The 21570-nt window shown below is 40.1% G+C and overlaps 1 protein-coding gene across 1 annotated transcript; it reads right to left on the bottom strand.

Moving 5' to 3' along the window:
- Window positions 1-12067: 12067 nt before the first annotated feature.
- Window positions 12068-13962, bottom strand: LOC139296942 (C-C motif chemokine 17-like). Its single transcript, XM_070919515.1, has 4 exons — window positions 13861-13962; window positions 13588-13708; window positions 12639-12716; window positions 12068-12510 (listed from the first exon to the last, which is right to left on the bottom strand). Exons 1-4 carry the CDS (start codon window positions 13940-13942, stop codon window positions 12363-12365), a joined length of 429 nt encoding a protein of 142 aa, XP_070775616.1. The 5' UTR covers window positions 13943-13962; the 3' UTR covers window positions 12068-12362.
- Window positions 13963-21570: the final 7608 nt, after the last annotated feature.

The following is a 21570-nucleotide window of genomic DNA, read 5'->3' as shown; positions in this document are numbered from 1 at the left end:
CTTCTGAACCAGAATTGGTTTGTTGTAGTTTCTCAGTATCTCTCATTGTGTTTACAGAACAAATGCACAGGAAGGAAACAAACATAGACATACAGATAAACATAGATACTCACTCTGGTGGCATAAATATTATTATTATTACAATACAAGCAGTATTTGTTACACTATGCATGTGTATATGTAATATGTAACAAACACTGTTGTTTTGACATTGGTCATTGCAGGGCTATTTCACAGAAACTGCATTGTTTCTGACTGCGATGGCATGTGGTCAAAAACTCTTTCTGGTGTCAGGGGTCTGCAATGATCTCCCTGGCTGTTTCCTATCTTGGGATGTGTACAAGTCCTGGAACTGAGCAGGTCAGCATTGATGATCGTTGAGGTCCTGACTGTCCGTCGCAGCCTGTCTTTGTCTTGTTCGGTGCCCCATCCAAACCAGACTCTGATGGACGAGTGGAGAGCAGACTCACTGACTGCTGTGGTCATTTTCGTCATTTGTCATACACTGGAAAATGTCACCTACTTATAATTATATATAAATCTTTTCAACCTACTGTGACTCACAAAAACCCCCCACAGAAACTACCCCTGAATGTGACAGTCAAGAACATAAAACACTGAAGTTGTGCTAATATAAATAAAGTACTGCATGATGTATCATTACATAATATTTGTTATATTTTATAGTAAATATATAACTTTCTACTCTTACTGTAATGGACATTTGCTAATGGAAACCTACAGATAATCATCAGCATAAGTTAAACACTTTTTTCATCAGCCATTTGCTAAATTCAAGCTGTTTGAATGCAGTAAAGATACCAAATTTACATCATCCTTTTCTTTTTTTGTGTGTTTCAGGTTTAATTTTGTGATTACATTGACTTTGGAGTGTGTGAAATACAGTATCTGAGACAAAATGCCACAGTACCTGTGGCTATGATCGTAAAACAATCACAATCCAATGTTTTCCCTCTTTTCAGCCAAAAGAAACAACATTTAAGAATGAAAACTAGTAAAAAAATATATATTTATATATATATGGAAGTAGAAAAGGCTTGTATATTTGTGTCAGGAGTCTAATCGTGGTGTAGATAGCACATCACCTAGATGGTATACATAATATCATTGCCCTTCTGTTTCTTGGATGTGTTTGGTTGTATGCAAAACTGTGGGGAGGCCATGCCACAGCAGCCACCACATCCTGAACACTCAGACGAGCATGTGTGTGTGTGCATGTGTGAGTGTGTGTTCATGGTCGCTTATTTCAGCAGAAGGGTATTAGAGGGACTGTTTCCTCTCTTCTAAGAAAAAAGACAATGTGACAAAACCTTTACGCAGTCATGTAAAACTGAACATGTATGACAGAACTGTCACCTACATACATACAACTGTGGGTGGAAACATATGAGAATCCTTAAAGCTGCACTAATCTTATACTACAATGAAATTACTGTGTGTAATGTGAAAGGTGTTGCTTGTAGTGATGAATCCACTGAGAATTATCACCCGACTCTGCAGTTTCCCTCAGGTCAATTGGGCATTTAGCATCTTTCAGCTCATTGTTGTGATTTTACTGCAGCACAGTTTCGATGTGTTGGTGCCCTCTCACTGCACTCATTGGCCCTGTTTCCAGTGGCAGTAGGCAGCTGTTTTCAGAAAAAAAGCACTGTTAAAAAACACTTCACTGTACACTTCCTGCCAGAACCAAAAGCAGACAATGTTGACACTAGCTGGTGAACACAGTGGAGCATTTACCAACTGTATTTCCATCAGCCGTTGGTGTAGACCCAAACAGAGCTAAAACAAGAGTGAATATTACGCTTGCGTTCATCAGGTGGCCAGAAACACGACTCCAAATGAATGCAAACGCTGCTCTGTGTCTGCTGGATGTTTAAATAATAAAGTCTTTGCTAACCTGTTTGCCTTGTTACCTTTATAAGGTGATAATACGCCAATGTAGTGTTCACAGCTTGTTGCGGCGGCCGCCATGTTGCCAAAAACAATCAATGAATGCAGGTTTTAAAAACTCACCTGTAAGATTCATGGAGATTAGTGGCCCCTAAAATTGAAACTGACTCCTTTAAATAAATTTCAATAACTTTAATTGTCACATGCACAATTAGGATGTGCAGTGAAATCAAACATCTGATTAATACAATCAATAGAAATTGGGGAAACATGTCAGTCTAAAGAGTCTTTAAAGGATTTCATTTCATTCAGAGGAAGATGGTATAGATAAACCAAGGCCAAGCCCCCCTATTGAGACCTCTATGTAGGCGTAAACAACATAATAGGAAGAGCCATTTATGGAGTCAGTGATATATTTTTGTCTTTTTCATATTCACTAAAAGTGACAGCTAAGTCTCTAACGGCAAAATGATTCCTCTGTGTTCATACAAAGTTTGACTTTTGTGACATGACTTATGACTGTGTGTGTGTTGTACATGTGTCTGCACTGGAGAGATGCTTTGTGGTTAACCCATCAGTAGGAAAGCGCAATCTCACACCTCTTTGCTCGGCTCCACATCACATCAAAGTGAACTTAACACACTGGGGCATAGGAAGATATTCATTGTCATCTTCCTACCACTTTCATATGCATACACACACACACACACACACAGAATGTATATATGAAGTTGAGGAAGTTGAGGAAGACCCACAATCCTTTGCAAACACTGCTAGATACAAAAAATGTCACAGTTTACATCATCACAAGCATGGATACAAGACGGAGTTTGTCTGATTAGTGTATAACTGTAAACAGTGCTGTATAACAGTGATAGCACCATAGTGACACCAAATATAGCGTTGTCAAGACTAGAACACAAGCCATAGTTTTCATACCCGTAGGTTTGTATCACACTTGCAGTACATTCACACTTTTAGTCACACTTATATTTAATCACAGCCTAAGTTGTAAATTACTTTTGCTTTCCTGCGTTCAACAGCTCAGGTATACAAGTGGCAACAATGGTGGGCCACTAATTTAAGAGGGGTGGGGAAAACCCATTGCAATGTGGTTTGAGAAAACGTTGCATCGACCTCAAACCCTCTCCACTCTCAGCCCCTCAAACCTCCCCCAGCTGCAGCACACTGAGGCTGAGCTGTACTTTCTTTTTCTGCCCACGCACTATAAACAGTTGGTTTGATACCTTTTTTTTCTTCTTCTTTTTAATCACACATCACTGCGTTAGCTTCACTAAATGATGGAAACATGATAACCGAAAGCCCCCAAAGCTTCCACCTGGTCAGCCCGAAGCCCACCATGTCACGGCATCACAGTGAGGGGAGGTGGAACATGGCAAAAATTATTAAGCACTGCAAGTGACTCAGCCATGGTCTTGACAACGAGCTTAGGGCAGACTTTTGACTGAAGTACATTTTGTGTTGGGGTTGACTTTTTATTTAGTGGCTTTAAATATGTTTCATGAGAGTGCCATTTAAAGGTCGTGTGTGGTTAGAGAACTGCTCTGAACATTTAACCTAACAGCTGGCAAGACTGTTAGGTTAAAAAATGTCTGTCTTTTCAAATATGTTATAATAATAATAATATTTGAAAAAAGGTTTACCTATAATATCTAATATCATTTACTATGTACTGTGCATCACCTTTATGTACTGTATTTAAGATCATAACTAACTGACCCCTGGGCGGTGGTGGAATGTAACATTTACATAGTAACTAAGTGCTGGACTTAAGTACACACACACTTGAGTATTTAAATTTCATGTCACTTTATACGTTACCTTCACTAAAATATTGTAGTTTTTATTTTTATTTATTTAATTATATTTATTTATAAATATAAGCTGTTACATTACAAATTAAGATTTTACATACAAAACACATGATGGACTTGAATAAAATATGATGCAATGTCATAGATTTAACTTCCCAGCAGTATGCAATAGTTAAAATGAGCTCCACCTCAACAACAGTAAAATGCTAACTGCACATTATTACATCATCATTAATGATCTAACAATGTAAGATGCAATAGTGTAACACTCACAGGAGACATTATTCTGCATTGGGTACTTTTACTTTTACCATTTACTAAGTACATATTCCAAATAATACTCGTATACGTTTACTGAAGTAATATTTTCATTCTGGTATTCCTACTTTTACTTTAGTAAAGGCTCTGAATACTTCCTCCACCACTGGCCCTGAGCTTCTGGACTTATTTGGACCCTCTCCCACTCAAGAATCTCTGCCATCTTGCTCATAGACTCAGCTATGTTACCATGGTGAATCTCTGCGGTCTTTTTGTGGAAATTAAGCACATAAAGAGATGTGATAAGGAAATGAAAAGAGGCCACTTCTAGATGCTGAGATTGTGGTTTTTCTCGATACACGCACTTAGACAGTAATCTATTCTGCAAATCACAGAAACTAAGCCATTAAATAGTGACCATTTATTATTATCAGTCAGTACAATGAAAGCAGCACATTATATTGACTTTCATGTAGAATATCAAATAAACATTATATAATTCAAAATTATACATAAAAAAGGCAAATATAATAGATATCATGTAACCTCACTAGAGTGAGGTAAAGAATATGCAGAAAATATGAAAACATTCAAAGTCTGTGAAACTCAAAGAGAAACTCAAGAGAAATTGGAAGCTTTTAATTTTAGCTTCAATAGTGCTGTCTTTTTGTGTGAAGGTAGAAATTGTGTCAGTTGTGCGTTGAATGTTGGAGTTGCCAGTTCTTTCCATCTAGGTAGGCCATGCTGGTCCTTGTCCACAGTTTGTGGGGGTCAGAACAGATCCTCTTGTCTCGCAGTGTGATGAATCTATTGAAAATCACAACACAGAAAGTACACATTCAGTAACACATGGCAACGTTTTTGAAGAGAGGATGATTGAAAACAAACAAAAAAAATCATTATGGTTAATTCTGAAATACAATACGTCGCAGTATACGTGTATTGTGTTGGTATCTAAATATACAAAGACTGGATGACTTACACCACTGTGTCAAGAGGGCATGCCGGTTTATGTTGTTTGTAGTAACTCTTCAGCCGCTCTCGGTGGATGGTGGTGGTTGAAATTGCTCGACAACAGCTGCCTATCCCACCTTGGAATGAAGAGTCCTTTATTATCATTACCATATTTTCCATAACCTGACATAAAATAATACATCATATCATATTTGAAATGTTACCTAAATATAATATAATAATATAAATAAAACACACAAACACACACACACACACAAAAGAATCTGCATATTGCTCTCACCTTGAGCTGAGGCTGTGGACACCATGACAGTTACAAGGAAAAGAGAGACAAAGACGAGACTTGTCATTGTGTGCCTGTAGCTTAAACAGATATGATGTGTAGTCTGAGTCTCAAGTCCCTTTTTAAGCCCACCAACACAGTCAGCACATTCATTTATACTACTTGCAAGTCAAGCACGCTGCATCTACAGATACGCACACGGCTGGAAAGTAGAGTTTCCTGCCACAGCAGCTCACCAGTGAGGTCCTCGCCCTCCACTCACTCATCACTGGTGGTCTGAGGGTGTCAAAACATGTTCCACTGCAGAAGGATGTGGTCTTTGCATGTAGTATTATAATATTTACAATTCAAATGATTATATGGAATTCATTTGCGGACACACTTGAGGTTATGTACACAAATACAGTTGCACATACATACACGGATACACCAAACCATGTTGTTATGTTATGTAACCCGCCTGGTTTGTGGTCACCTGCCCTTTCATGCATGAGAGGGAAAGCATGGCAGCAGGGAGACTCATTCTTTTGAAAGTTTTGAGTTGGAATCTCCCCGGTGGCTTAATCAGGGCTGCCTGTACAGCTGTGCAGGTCAGCTATTCAAGAGACACAGTAACACATAACAGTTATCTTAACACTTGCATGCTCATGTGGTAAATACAGTAATCGCTAAACACAGCTAAGTCACACAAATCCCCAACACAACACCAGGCAGAAGTGACAAGGACAAGGATCATCATTTGAAGTCAAAGGCAACCAGGACCAAGTTTATTGTAGTTTTGAAAACTGTGGTTCATAAGAAGACTTTAGGAAAACCCAAATTTGTTATGTTTTTAATGAAAAATTATGTGGTGAGTATCTTTTCTCTGCTGTTATATGTGTCTGCATTCTTAAGAGACTGAAGTGGCATGTTAGTTTAACCATACTCATTTTTCTTATGTTGAAGTAGTTCCTATGAATGTTACAGGGTTATAAGCTGAAGATCCTGTCAGTGAATATACAGTTAAAATGGACAATGGCTGTTGTGGCTTGTGTAGGCTGTTTTTTCATGGTCAAACTGTGTGAGAGCCGGAGAGACGCTGACCAGCACTACATGATGGGGGAACCCGTGGACCTTCCCAGGATTTGGACTTCGACATGATGGATTCTTCACTTGGATTCCAGGTAAGCTTTAAAAACTGCATGTGGCTCCTATAACAATCTACAATTATGTAGTGAACTGAAGTAAAAACGACTGCCTTCATTGAAATTAATTAAAGCACAACAGAATATAAACTGCCTGGGTTGTGGTGATAAGAGGGGGGACAATTTATTTTCTTCTAGTTTGGTATTTGAAATTTTAATTAACAAGACTCTGACCAAAGGGACAGTTTTATGTAATTTTAAGGCCTATAAATTTGAGTATAACGTGAGGCTGTGAAGGGGGATTTCTTACTTTCTTGAGACTGTTACAGCAAAAATTACAGCATTTGCCATTTATTCATATGCTCAAAACGACATATGTTTATGTTTACCTAACAAGTACGTCCAGTGGCCGTGAGAGTTAGACTATGAAAGTATGAGTGCAATCGTTTCCAAATATTAAAGCTGCCATAATCAATATTTTTATAATAACAATGTATCAAATGACAATTTGATAATGTGAAAGGGGTCGTTCGTTGTGATGAACGTTGTTGTGAGAATTATCACCTGAATCTGCAGCTCCCCTCGACTTCAGCTTTATAGCGAGCTATTTGGCTCGCACCTTTACTGTTTAGATTCGTTGTTACTGCTCTCATAGTGTTGTTTTTTCATCAAAAAAGCTCACTGTACACTATCTGCTCAGCAACAAATGGCAGGCAGACACAGTTAGCGACTAGTTGGTGAACATAGTGGAGTTGGTAGAGCCCAAAACCTGAGCTAAAAGAAAGTGAATATTGGACTTACATTCATCAACACAAACACAACTCCAAATGAATGTTAATGTTGATCCGTAACTGCTGGATGTATAAATAAGCAACATAAAAATTAAAGTGCCAACTTAAAGGCTGTTATGTAAATGTTGTGTTTACTGCTTCTTCCCAAGTAGTTATTGCACCTAAATCCAACCAAACCTTACCCATAGCAGTGGTAGATCCGAAAACAGGAATTATTTTTTTAGTTTATGAATGCAAGGGTTTGGGTTATCGCCAGTTTGTACAAAGACAGCATGGAGAGAGTGTGTCACTTTCACTTTTGTGAATGAGTCTCTCTTATTCAAGTGAGATAAAGCAATGGAAATGACTAATAAGACAATTTTATATCATAATTCAGAAAATAAGATGGGATATCACTCATGAGAGCCAATGTCTGTCTGTAGAAGTTATCATATTGTCAATAAGCACTGATGGAGCTGTTAAATGACAATGTAAATGAATCTGTTTAAATGGGTCCATCATGTTTAGTTGACTCTGTCCTGTCCTAATATATCCCTCTGTTGCGCAATTGAGGTCTGCAGAGCAATGCTTTACTTTTAGATTGTTCTACCAAGTAGTGTACTATATTGTTTTATTATTTGCCAGTTAGTTTAGAGCCCATAAAGATAACAATATGAGAGATGTATTGTAATCTGCCTGAATCGTTGAATTTGATAAATCCTCACACAATCACAGTCTGACTTAATCTGTTAGATTAACAGCTTTGATGTAAGATAAAAACGATAAGAGTGAATGAGGTGCATAAAAAAGGAGAACTTTTTTCAATTCATGATTAAAAAAGTCCGTACCATGTTTCGCAATTTCATCTTCATTTTCATGAAACCATTCACCATGTTCGTGCTTCCTTCCCCATTTTGAGGAACCGCTTCTGCTTTTTATTGAACAGGAACTTTAACATTTCATTCAAAAATGCCAAATCCAGGAAAGTCATGCATATGTCATTCAATATCAACTGACACTGCTAATTGTCTACTGTATAAACTAGTTTATAAACTAGTTACAAATTCATTTTACATACAGGTTTTCAGATTATTACAACATATGGATGTGATTTCGTCACCAAGTGCTGAGATTTGTGGATGTTAAAACAGCTTTTCAGCATAATATATTATGTCTTAACATATTGTTGCAATGAATGCTCTACATAACTAGCTTACTTGTCTCTGTCGTAAAATGCACTAAAGTCACAGGATTAGTCCCTTAGGACTAAACTAAACCCTTGCAAGCCTCTGCATAATGAAGCAAAAATACTTTAGTGTCTTCCTAAGAAGGCAAAAGGACAGGGACATGGCTTTCTTGAGAAATAAAAGTTTGGGCATCATAAAAGCATACTGGGAAAATCTGAGATCACAAGCTCTGCTTTTTTTTTTCTTTTTCTGTGAATTAACTTCATGTTTTTCTAATCATTATTCACTGAAAACACTGAGAAATGATCACTGGTGGTTTTATAATCTGTCCTGGGGTTGAAATACTGTTTGTGTTTTAAAGTAGGCTACGTACCATTATAGTCACAGTCTCTTTCTTTATCCTTTAATTTGAGCCCAGTGTGGAGGTGAACACTGTGCCATGGACTTGTAGGTGGAGATTAGTTCTAGTAATGCAATCGAGATCTACAAAGGTCACAGATGACTTACTTACTTTACTTACTATTTTTTTAAATATATAGTTGTATTATACAGTATATAGAATTAATGCAGTGGTTATTAAACTTTTCATGCCCCCCACCAGATGTAAACAGATTGAATTCTTATCAATTATTAACAATATGGGGGAACACCTAATAAAAACGGAGCCAAGTTGAATTCGACTGAAATAAAATAAATGACTCAGGTTAGCACGATAGCATCAGCAAACTCTTGTTTTTTTATTTCATTCAACTTAGTTCCACTCCATATTTTTCCCCTCTGCTGTGGCTCTATGCCTCCTCAAGGGGGGCCACCGCATTAATGTAAAACATTTCGAATGTATGAGTGATTATTTAAAGCAAATAAAAGCCAGACAGAGCAAATTAATTTGTGTCTAACTCGTGTCTTGTGGGACATAACAGGCAAATCAGTTTTACTGGCAGCGAGAAACCTGACTATTTTACTCTTTTTGGCAGTTATTTGGGTTTTGGCAGCTTTTTATAAAGCTGCAAGTAAACTGAAGTGAAAAAACCTCCCCACTGAGTTTGTGTTAAATCAGATATGCAATATATTAAGGAATACATTCCTATTTGCAAACTAATTTCAAGCTTTTATACTGTCTAAATTGTCTAAATCATAAAGGTCCCCTCAAACAAGTTGAGACTTGTAACTAAAATGACAGAGCATGCAAGGACAAATGACCAAATTTGGGTGGAGGATGCTCGGAAGTTTGCAGTGGAAAGCCTTAGGATCTCCTTCCTTCCCCTTTTATTGGCCCTGTACTGACCATGACAGTTAGCACCAGAGAAAGAGGAGGGAGAGAAAGAGAGAAAGATGACACACTGGCAGAGTGACCAACACGTGATGTTGCCTTTTACATTATTGCTGAAATCAGCAGAAGTTATATCTAAATGCAATCATTTAAAACACTATTAGATGGCGATAAAGAATAAATAAAGAATATTACTGTTAATACAGTACAATGTGAATCCATTCATTCAATGTATTTATCCGTTCTCTATTGTAGCTTACCTGTTCAGTGTATCCCAGTATGCCTTGTGTGAGAGGCTGGGAACAAGACACACCAAGTTCCCAATTCACCAAAATTTGAATGTCTTTGTACTGCGGCAACAAACACCCAGAAGAAACCACTACACTAATGTATTTAATTTAACTGTTAGTTGTTTGTCACTGACAAGGATAAATGTAATAAAAGCGAGTCCTTTAAATAGCTGCACTGTAGCCTGTAGCCATAGTCAGCTCAGTCAATGTCATGATGAAATCCAAAAAAAGGAATTGGTTGACGACAATTATGTGGAAAGCTTTAAGAGACAATTCATCCGGTCAGTCTGCCCTGGTTCCTCTTTTCATGGTATAAAACATAGAGTTATGGTCCGAGGAGATCAGTCGTCTCCATCTGCCAGATCAAACAATCAGCTTCTGCAAAGAACCTCAGGAACATCTCTCGCAGTAACCATGCAGCTGTGCATCAGAAGACTGGCGTGCCTGGCTCTCCTCGTCGGGGTTCTGGCAATGGCAGCAACGGCTTCTGGTAAGTCGTCTGTCAGAGATCCTGGACCATATTACAGTCCACTCCAGGACAGCTAGAGTACACTTGAGAACTTGTACCCTGCCATGCACATTTGAAATGGGTGACTTCTGATGAAAATTATTTTTTATTAAGATTTTGTGTTGCAAATGAGAGAGACGTAACGCCATAATAACCAATCCTTGTTTGTTTTCTGAAAAACAGAATTTAAGGTAGTCAAGTGCTGCACTGAGGTCAGTGTCATGAACGTCACCGCTCCCATCTTGGGGTACAGGATCCAGAGGAAGAACCTCCCTTGTGTCCGCGCTGTCATGTAAGAATCACCTCCTCATTTTATCAAACACAGAGAGGGATGATCAAAAATGTTGAAAATCCAAGTTCTTAATGAAAATTGGTTTGGAGCTTGAGGTTAATAATTTCTTTTTTTTTCTCCACCCAGATTTGAGACCACAGACGGAGAAGTCTGCAGCCACTGGAAACAGGACTGGGTGTTTGACAAGATCAGGGAGCTAGAGTGAGTAGGCCTTTGTCATCTCAGTGTTTTTCATTTGTGCTAGTTGGCTGCTTCAGACATGATGTATCAGGTAATGCTCGGGTACAGCACAAACTGTTATTTGAACTGTTATCTCTTCTTCGTGTGTTTTACAGGCAGGCCCGCAGAGCAAAGAAAAGCACCCCTGCTCCCGCCAACACAACCTCCAGTGCTTAGAAAGCACTTCTCATCATCAAGAATATCTATAGCCAAATGTCTTGCATTAATGTAAACTATTTAAAATGCTTTGTAATGTTATTCTGTAATATTTAATATTTATTATGAGCGCTATTTATTTGTCTTTGCATTTCATTTATAATTTCCTGTCTGTGTGTTCAGTTAACGTAAGGATTAACAGAGATAAAAGACGCAGAAAGTGTCCATGATGTGCAGCTGAGAGTTGTCTGCTATAAACAAAATAAACGTTTTTGTCCTCTGTGCATGCATGCCGTTGTTATTGGTTGATACTGGAAATCAAAGGTAGCTGTGCTTAGTGACATCACCGTCACGGTGTAGCTGACAGAGGCACAGTTTTTTACAGATCGACTCTGCCATCTAGTGGTGACGTGACCTTATTTCAGGACAGTTTGGATGAGAAGAGCTTGTCATTGAGGGAGTCACCTTGCCTGACACGAGCACCAACCCCTTGGGGTGCTGATCTGAAATAGCACAAGAGACTGCCTCCCTGTCAGTCATGTCATGCATTTGCATGAGCTCGGGGGGAGCGGGACAGATCATCGAAAAGTTTTCAGACACCTTCCAGCAGATGTGCTGGCAGCATCCTTTTCTAAGTACACCAGGCACACATGTCACGCCACTACAACATACGCCATGCAGAGCAGCTGTCTACGCAGTTTGTGGGCCTTGTGTCATCTATTGTTTGAAAAATATACCTTATAATGATGTTAAGGGGCTTTTCCATCCGGAGTCAGGTTATTACATGTCGTTTGGAAATATGTAATGAGATGGTTTAAAGAACTAATTGCTCTTTAAAGCTTTATTTTAAAAGTAAGTCAGCCATGGCTACAATGAAAGTTAAATGACACATTTCAGTGAGACAGTGTTGTAGTTTGATAAAATAAATGTGGACAACAATGTTGGAGCACTATAAAATAAATTTATTAGAATTAGAATTCTTATTGATATATTTTAGCAAATTAACTTGATTAAGCAGGATATGCATAGCAGGAGATGACACAGCATAGTCACAAAAGCATGATTTAAAATGAAATGTTCACATAAACATTTGCTAAGTGGCTAAAGCTCATAATCTACATCAATAGTCTCAAAGATGTTCTTCTCAGGTTTCCCTTAATTCGTAATTACATGGAGTATTGGGGCTGACGCTGCGCATGTTTAGGCAAGTAAAAGTAATTAACATTTCTTTACTTTTTCAGAGATAATATCCCCTCCATGACTGGATTACAGTAGGTTCAGCTTCAACTAATAAAAGCTTTCAGTGCTGTTTGGGGAGGTTTCTGTGGTACTGAAGAAAGATCCACTTCCATCTTTAAATGAAGAGTGTACACGTTTCCCCATCTGAGTTTCACCTGCAGCAGAGCCGGCCTTGGACATCTTCTTAAGTTTTGAACTATAAAAAGAGAAGAGTTTTTTATTCAAACAAAAGAAAACCCTGTTCACACAAAGCTTGTCCTGATTTTAAGGTACATGTCCAAACTGAAACTAGCTGGTATTTAAAAATGAGTTGGAGTCTCATACCTGAGGAATTCCAGGGTTTTTCTCACCCACTCATCCTTCCGTGTTGCACATACCTCATTCTTCTTAACCGTGTAGAAACTACAATAGTGAGACATATTATCAGACACACAAAGAAAGCACTATATTGTAGTCTGGTGTATGAGTGTATAGTATGGGTTTAATATTTTGATAATGGTGCCTATTTGATACCTGAGTTCCAGTACAGATACTAAAACAACACTTCTTTTTAACTTATTTTGTGAAACATTTTCTTTTTAACAAAATAAGCTACATCTATCAATAATAATAGCTTTATTTATTTCGCACTTCAAAAAAAAAATAGTTACAAAGGGCTGTACATATATACATACATGCAGAGCAAAGCAATGAAAGACATGAGGAAATGAGACAGTGTCAGTTAGCAAAGCAAGTATTACAGGGGCAATTATGAATATGAATGTAAAAACAATCAAATGAATAAAACAAACAGAATAAAAGTAAATCAATGAGCAAAAACTGCTTTATTTTGTCTCAGTAACCCAATGTAGCTTTGCAAGAACTTGAAATAAGATGAAGTCTAAACTTTTATGATTTATATCATGAAAGTATTGAGGTTTGATTGCCCGATTTTTTGTGTCATTTGATTTTGTCAATCTTAAAGACCATACAAATACTTTATAAACATAATTCATGGAGTTATGTAGCAGACCAAACAGCTGCCTGTGAGAGATCAAATGGCTTATTTTTATAAAATCCTGCAGAAACAACATTTGTGCTGCTTTCCACAAAACAATTACCAGCGTCTTTTGAATATTTTGGAATAAATCCAATGAATGCGTTCAGTTCGTCTCCACCAACTCTCTCGAAAAGGTTTGACACTCTATGGCCATCATATACAAATATCTTAGTAAGCGATTTAGATTGGGGCTGGCAGGGTTGGAGTTTTGATGGTTTAGTCAGAGAGTCTTACATGATCGCCTCGATGCGGCAGTTTTCCGTGGTGGTTTGTTCTCTGTAGCCCTTTATACGCTGGAAGGGTACTGGCTTCCTATTGTATCTTGTACAACAGGCTTTGCCTGTATGGGAACCTACTGCACACACACACACACACACACACACACACACACACACACACAGCACATTATTAACTGATCAGTTCAGCTCAGAGTCTTAATGTAATATGTACTGTATGTAATGTTTTAATCCGACTAACAAGCAGTCAAATGTGATGAAATAAACTTACGGACTGCTGGAGCTGGACTGAGCAAGCCCAGTATGAAGCAGAGGAGAACGGTTGTCACGGTGATCATACCTTTGGGAGCCATGTTGACAGTGCGAAGAACCAGCAGAGAACTTACTGAATACATAACCGCAGCACATTTATATATACTTATGGAACTACTCATGTTTTTTGTTACCTGTGGCTCCTAAATTGAGGACAGGAAGCCCACTGTTGCATCATGGCAGCCAAAGTTGCAGACATTGCACTTTGATCACAAATTAAATATCTACTGTGCCATTATGCAACACCCAGATTTCTTTATGTGGGCATGTGGACCAGTTAGAGTATCACTGCAGAGCTGGTGCACACATGCATTAGGTTCATATTGCCTCCTTGGGCTCTCATCTACATTTATGCTTTCTGGGTTCATAATCATGCTGTGAAGCTCATCATACACGGCACAGCAGATTCTAATCGTCACATATTCTTCGCTTCATTAAGATTTCTCTGAAGCTACAGTATATTGCTGCATATTTAGCTCTCAGTTCATATGCATGCATAATTCCACTTAAATGAAATTTGTTAAACAAAATATTGACCTTCTCTTGCTCCATTTAGTGTTGACAAAAATTACTGTAAGATCCATTGTCATAACTCGGCATTGTAGCTTAAAGCTGGAGTCAGGGTGTTTTACATAATCAGCAGTCTTGAGATTGTTTTGTGGTGAGAACTGATGGAGTATGAGAGGCTTGTCAACCCCCCCTCCTCGTTAGCATGACCTATTTTGTCTGCAGAAAGCTGACAACTCCAAATCTAGCTCAGCTGACCTAGATAGGCACATCATCTTCAAGTTGTAAACGCTCCGTAGTGTACTGTTTGTCTCAAAAACTACATGTACAAGCTATAAATGACTAGTTGTAAAAATCAACACCTCCTGCACAGTAAAATACTGTGAGAGCAACATTCATGAATGAATTCATGAATGAGATTTATGTTACGCCATTTACACTACATACAGCATGTGACGGCATCTAGATATTTCGCCAAGCAATACGTGGCAATACGTATTTTCTTTGTATGCTATTCAGAGTGACACTCAACTGATCCCTGAAAGAGAAATCTTTTCTTTTTTCCCTTTTTCACTGGGAAATTGAGAGTGTGAAGGTCAGCAACTGATTAGGGCCACTATAGCTGATGGGTATTCAGTGTGTCTTGCTCAAGGCCACTTCAGAAATGGAGAAAAATTCGCTGTTGTAGCATGAAGGCCATGCTGCCAGTTGAATGAGTCTCAACACATGAACTGTGACTATGATTAATAGGTGTGTATGTAGGTGTGTATGCCAGAAATGTGTAGATTTTTCTCCTTTAATTATAATTAATTAGACGGGAACAAAATGAGCTGAATTGACAATATACTCCTGCTATTGTGTATCTAATGTATGTCTTTCTGTGGTCGTAAGGAAACACAGTCAGATTGGAATATTTATGTCAAGCCTATATTGATATTAAGCTCATATGGTTACACTTCAGTGTTGTTTTGGTCTGTTACAGCCTAGACATCACCTTGTCTGATCCAGTGAGCCTGAATTAGTCCCGACTGTTCTGACCTTTGTCATTTCGTGACAGTTTCAGAGATCATGACTCATTATGTTCTCGTTATGACTTGCCCAAGTTGCGCCCTCCTTGAAACCTCCTCTGACCTCCCACTTGGCAGTCAGGCCCTCACATCTCAATTTAGCACATCAGACAAACTCATGCCACGTTTGATGGTGTCCAACAGCAGTTTTTTTTTCCTACCTTCACCCATAGGGGGGCAGTGTTGCTGTGGGCCGCTGGTGGATGTCAAGCAAGGCATGATAAATGGATGGGAAGTTGAATGTCCCGCACAAACTGAATATCTGTCAACAACAATAGGAATCGCTGGTCACATGTGAAATGCAAATCAGGTTTTTTATTCCTCAAACTGTAGAATAAGATGGTTTCAGCTCAGCTACACACCAAAGTCATTCAGTAACAGAGAAGCAGTAAATTTAAAAGCACTAGGCGATACTTTTGCAGTCACCGAAACATTTACCCCCACAGCGAATACTATTCAAGCACAAATGACGTCCTAAACACAGTGGTTTGTATGTTCACACGAAGTTTAAAATCCTGGCTTCTAATTCATCCTCTTCCTGTATGTGCATATGTTTGTATGACCTATTGCAACTACTGATAAAGGGAAAGGTAACGTGATAAACTGGACAATCATCTGGTTTGATCTCTAATCCCTGCTAATGCGCCGTAAAACACAGCCTCTTATCGTCATTCTGTCTTCCTCAATAACACACACGGTGGGTTACGGCCCTACTTCAAATTATTATTCTCATTATTGAATAATTTACTGTTTTTGATCATACAATTCATCATTTTAGAGCTGAATTTTGATCGTTGATCGCAAAATATTAAGAATAATGCCAAAAATTCTGTTTCAGCTTCTTAAATGGGAAGATTCACTGCTTTTCTCTGTTTTGTCTTGTCCTGTTGGTCCAAACAAGCAAAACAAGCAATTTGAAAACCTTGGAAATGAATAGGCAGATTAATCAGCGATGAAAATAAGCAATAGTTGCAGACCTAAATCATTCAGTCCAAAATAATCCACACCTGAAAAAAGCATATTACAAGTTTTTTTTGCAGCTCTGAAAAAGAGAAAAGCAGCAAATCCTTCCATCTAAGAAGCCACATCCAGAAAACGTTTGTTATTGTAACTTCATAAGTGACTTAAAGCAGTCATTGATTTTTTGTTGGCCACTTTGGGCAGTGCAACAAGCTGTAAACACAACACTGACAAATTATCACCTTATCAACTTGATTGGCAAACGTGTTAGCAAACACTTGCCTGTTAAATCCAGCAGACACAGAGCCTCATTAGCATTCATTCAAAACGTACGTCAGCGACTCCCTTCACATCAGACGTTCATTTGACCCGCTGTTAATAGAAAAATATTGATTAGTGCAGCTTTAACAGTTAATCCTTTATCAAAATAGTCTGTGGTTAATGTTCTGTTTACTAATTAATCCATTCATCAACTAATTGTTTTAGCTTAATTACTTACTTTACTTCACAAGAAACTCCTTACAGCCTCCTCCCTTGCTTTGTCTCCCATCTTTACAGAAGCTACTACTTCATGATCAAAGGCAAACATGCATTCTAATAACATTTTCTTATTATGCTGTTTGGCGATTGCAAAATTTTGGCCAGTGTGTTTGCTTGAGGGGGTGGGTGTGAAACAGACTTTTTCTCCTCCTGGGCCCCTCTCCTTCTTTTTGGACTCATACTGGTGGACAGAGGGCAAGAAAAGAGGGGAGGGGAGGGGAAGGGAGAGGAGGGAGGGTGAGGGTAAAGAGAAGGGGGTCACCATTGAGTTGTCCACCCACACAAGGCCCCCTCTGGTCACCTGCGTGGGTTTGGGCCAAAAGAAAGACGAGGATGCGCACACACAAAGAGCACAAAAACGACAGCTTTCTAACCCTGAAACGTCAAATGTGGCAAAAGCTTGGAATAAAAGCGTTTTAAATTAGCAGGAAACTTCCTCAAAACTACAGAAAGGGTCATTGTCTGTATCCTTAAAAGCACTTCACAACAGAGGAGAGTTTAGGCAGCGAGGGAGGCAGCAGAGAGCTCTCAAAGCACTTGGCTGTGGCATGATCTTCAAAAAAAAAAAAAAAGCCTAGTTTATCATAATTATCATTGTTCCAGACTGTCAAACCCGTGAGGCACAGAAAACAATGCACTCTTCAACATTTTATTGAGGAGTTATGGTAAATTACTTGATGTATAATTATGTGAGCCCGGCAGATTCTGTCCTCACCGTCTCCTCCTACATCCCATCTGCCCTGTGTGTCCAGAGTGTGGGTGACTGAAGTAGCTGCGGGGGGGATGAGGGGGGGGGGGATGAGGAATTATTGTGGAAAATGATAAGAAAACTTGTGATGTAACAGTCTGAGTTGCCGTTCAAGCCGACACTGTAACATCCACAGCCTCCAACAGAATGAGTAGTAGAAGATAAAAAGAGGGGAAAATATAGAATTAAAGGACCTCTGTGACATTAGGAAGCGCCCGGAGGTATTTTAGTCTGGCAGAGCTTACTCCTGGCCACAGAGACTCCCGAGGATACAGTGAGCCAGAAGAGGTGCGGAGAACAGAGGGGAAGAGTGTTACAGTGGTAGGAAGAGGAGTATTTTTAGGGTGGTCTCTTATCTGCGGAGACGAGGGCGTGTGGTATCACAGCCGGGTCACATCGCTGAGGGGGGAAACAGCACGGGCGCTCCACCGAGACAGCAGATAAGGAGGAACAGAACAATGAGATCTCTCTCAAACACACACTTGTGCGTCCACAAAGGCGCACATGTATACACACATCATAACCACATCCACAGGAAGACTTGCTGCAGCTTCACTCTCACACATCCTCTCACAGATACTTCGAAACCCTCAGACATGTTAAAGGCTCTCGTCTGAGCGGAGCCGCAGAGCTCCACAGGTGACCTGAGAGTGTGTTTTTGCTCTTTCGACTGACGGACAAAACCAACGTTATCGTAAAATCTCTTCACTCGACTGTTTATCTCTGTCCTTCTTGTGCTCTCTCCCTCTCTCTTTCTCTCTCTCCTCTATTGTCGCCCTCTGAGGATGTAAATGCCAGCAGAACAGATGGATGGAGAGAACATCTCATCACTCTGACACCATGTTTATGCAATCACACACAAACAACGCCACACAAACACACTCCACATGCGCACACACACACACACACACACACACACACACACACACATATACGCTCCAGAGCAAGATGCTGATGGAGATTTCCTCAATCATCAAAGTGAGCACATGATGCACGGCACACACACACATACACATACACACTTTTGGTGTTTTGGTGTTTTTGATGAAACCTTCTGTTCGCTTCTTCCTTTGTTTATACTGAACACACACGCGTACATAAACACGGACGCACATCCACGCGCATACACACACGAGTAATTTGCCAGACTAGCAGCTGTTATGGAGAGAAGTGGGTACCAACGAAATGCCTCTGACATGCTAATGACGCTTTGTCGACCCAAGGAGTTCAACCACACACACTCACACCATACAGATTTAGAAAATCTGACTATTATCTGTCATATAACCCAGAGAATATCAGTCTACTTGTATGAATATTAAATGGCTTTAGCTCCCAGTGCGATGTAAGCACTCTGTGTAGGACTGCAAGCCAAATGAAACCCTCTCTCGCTCCAGGAATATCTTAGCGAGGCTTTGAGGGAAGATCCTTTTTCAACACCCAACACCCCCCCCTCCCCCTCCTTCACCACCACCACCCACCCACCCAATCAAATCCTCACTGGCAGTGCGCTGCTCCTCATCTCTCTTCTCTGCTTCTTTTGTTCATCTCTCTCAGCCGCCCACACACCTACCGTCCCTCGGGCTTTTCTCTTTACACTCTCGCGCACATGCACGCATTTACATTTGGTTACTTCATATGTACTTTGCTTTATTTCTTCCTGTCCCTTCCGTTCTCTTCATCACTATTAGACACTCGGAGATACTGTATGTGTATGAAGGCAGGTTCACAAGTACACATACACAAACAAAAACAGACACGGGGTCTATATTTAGTGCTTTACAATACAGATGTGTGGGCAGCAGCCATCTGGGGCCCCAAATGGAACAAAAAGTAAGGGTGTGTGTTTCTGTGTGTGTAGATGTGTGTTTGTGTGGGTTAGGGCTAAGGGCCAAACTTAAAGTAGGGGTTTGAGGCTGGGGGCCCGTTGTTGAAACCCCCTCCAGAGAGCTGGGAATCTCAGGGGAGAGTGGGAAAAACATCCCGACGGTCATCAATCAAAACTTTGGTGACACAAATGACCAGAAACAACGGGCCGTTCTCCATCCATGTCACTGTGTCACCTCCGCCCCACAGCCATGTCCCACCCACCTGCGCTGCTGCCCCATAGGCCCTTGCTGTACGCTGCCCGATGCGATTGGCCCGTCTCTCCCCGAGCAAAATCGTGATCCCCTCTCGGCTAATTGGGTCTTTGTGATTGCGCAGTCTGTCGTGGCGCTGGGGGAGAATGAAACGTGAAAACCGTATTATGGAAGAGTGGCAGGTCGAAGCGGGGAGATCGTTTTTTGGCGTCTCAAAGCGCCAGATGCTCTTCCTGGGTCCATTATGATGCCTTACAGGGGATCGAGATGGTTTCGGCGTAGCAACTGTGAAGACACAAAGCGAGATGGAGACTGGCCGAGATGGAGGCTCACACAAGCACATACATGCAAATGCAGGCGCACACACAGTTACACATGTAAGCACACATACAGTTCCCTGTTTAAAGCACTCGCCTTAAAATCTGCACTTGCTATTCAGCGCTCTTCGTTGGTCAACTTCTGCAGAGATTATCAGAATTGACCTATGTGCATGTTAAACAAGGACTAAACAAAGTGGAGCACATTTCTGTTTCACCTTTTTTTGAGGTTAAAATTTACAACAGATAGGGGAGAGCCCCATTGGATCAGTGTAAATAAAAGTATTTACTTCTTCAAGCTGTGCCTCCACCGAGGGTGATTGTTCACCAGAGTCTTTGAGAGAGGGAGAGTGTAGGAGGACGGGTCATGAGCCAGCCTGCTCTTTGTTTGCTCCATCACACTTCTACACAAGGCCACAGTCCTGTGCCTTTTTATTTAAAACTGCCTTATTATTAAAGAGAGTATTTCTATTATTATATCCACATATGTGAGGTTGTGTAGATGAAGATAATAAAAACTGTAATTGACAGATGGTGGGAGATTGATTGAAGCTCCCTATCCTCATCTTACTTGCCTTAAAATATCCAGCAGCCTCCTATGACAGATCCCTGGGCACTCATTGGGTTTCTCCTCCTTCCCCCAGCAACCATCAACAGGTGGCGCTGCAGTCACACTCTTCAGCCTCATGCTCCTCGGGACAAAGAGCTTCCAAACAACCTCAGGTGCCATGAAGGCAACCAAATTCAAGCAGTTCAGCCTTTTATCAGGAAACTGTGACACATTTATGTTTTGGTATTCATGTGACAGGCTGTGGCCATTTAAAAAGAGACGTGATGACGTGACGTTCATGACCCCGTGCCTGCTGGCACCCTTCAGGGTTATCACTGCTAAATGTCACTTCTGACGTGCGAGGCCGAGTATCTAAAGGAGATGTGCATTTGTTAACTGTATTCTCTATTAATTGCCTTAGATTAGTGGTTTCAGAGTGGTGCCCTACCTCCGGTTGTTCAGGAGATGAGTGTCTTACTGGAAAATGGAGAAATGTCACCATTATTTTATAAATGTTTATAAATAGAAGTCATTACAGTCAGTTAATAAGCAGGAAAGTGTGTTGTTACTTCTCAGGGTCCCCTGTATTAATGCCTGGAGCCTATAAATAAGTTTACAAAATCATATCCTCTATTTCCATCATCCATTTCAGTGTGGTCCGTGTCCACCTGTCTTTTTAGATAGAAAAATACATTCTATATACATTGACGCTGATGTGGACCACATTGCTGTGTGTCATTTGGCTCATGTCATTTGAATTACCATTGAGGGAAGCATCTGAGTGAGAGACCGCCCCAGTATCCGCTGCTGCATCCAACTCGCTTTCACACTTGGGTTCATTCACACACACTTTTCCCACCGGGATGGAGCCGCTTCAGCCAGCGCGCAGAGCCAACGGG

This window comes from Enoplosus armatus, chromosome 14, assembly GCF_043641665.1.
Source record: "Enoplosus armatus isolate fEnoArm2 chromosome 14, fEnoArm2.hap1, whole genome shotgun sequence".
Taxonomy (NCBI): domain Eukaryota; kingdom Metazoa; phylum Chordata; class Actinopteri; order Centrarchiformes; family Enoplosidae; genus Enoplosus; species Enoplosus armatus.
This window is presented reverse-complemented; position numbering and strand designations above follow the sequence as displayed.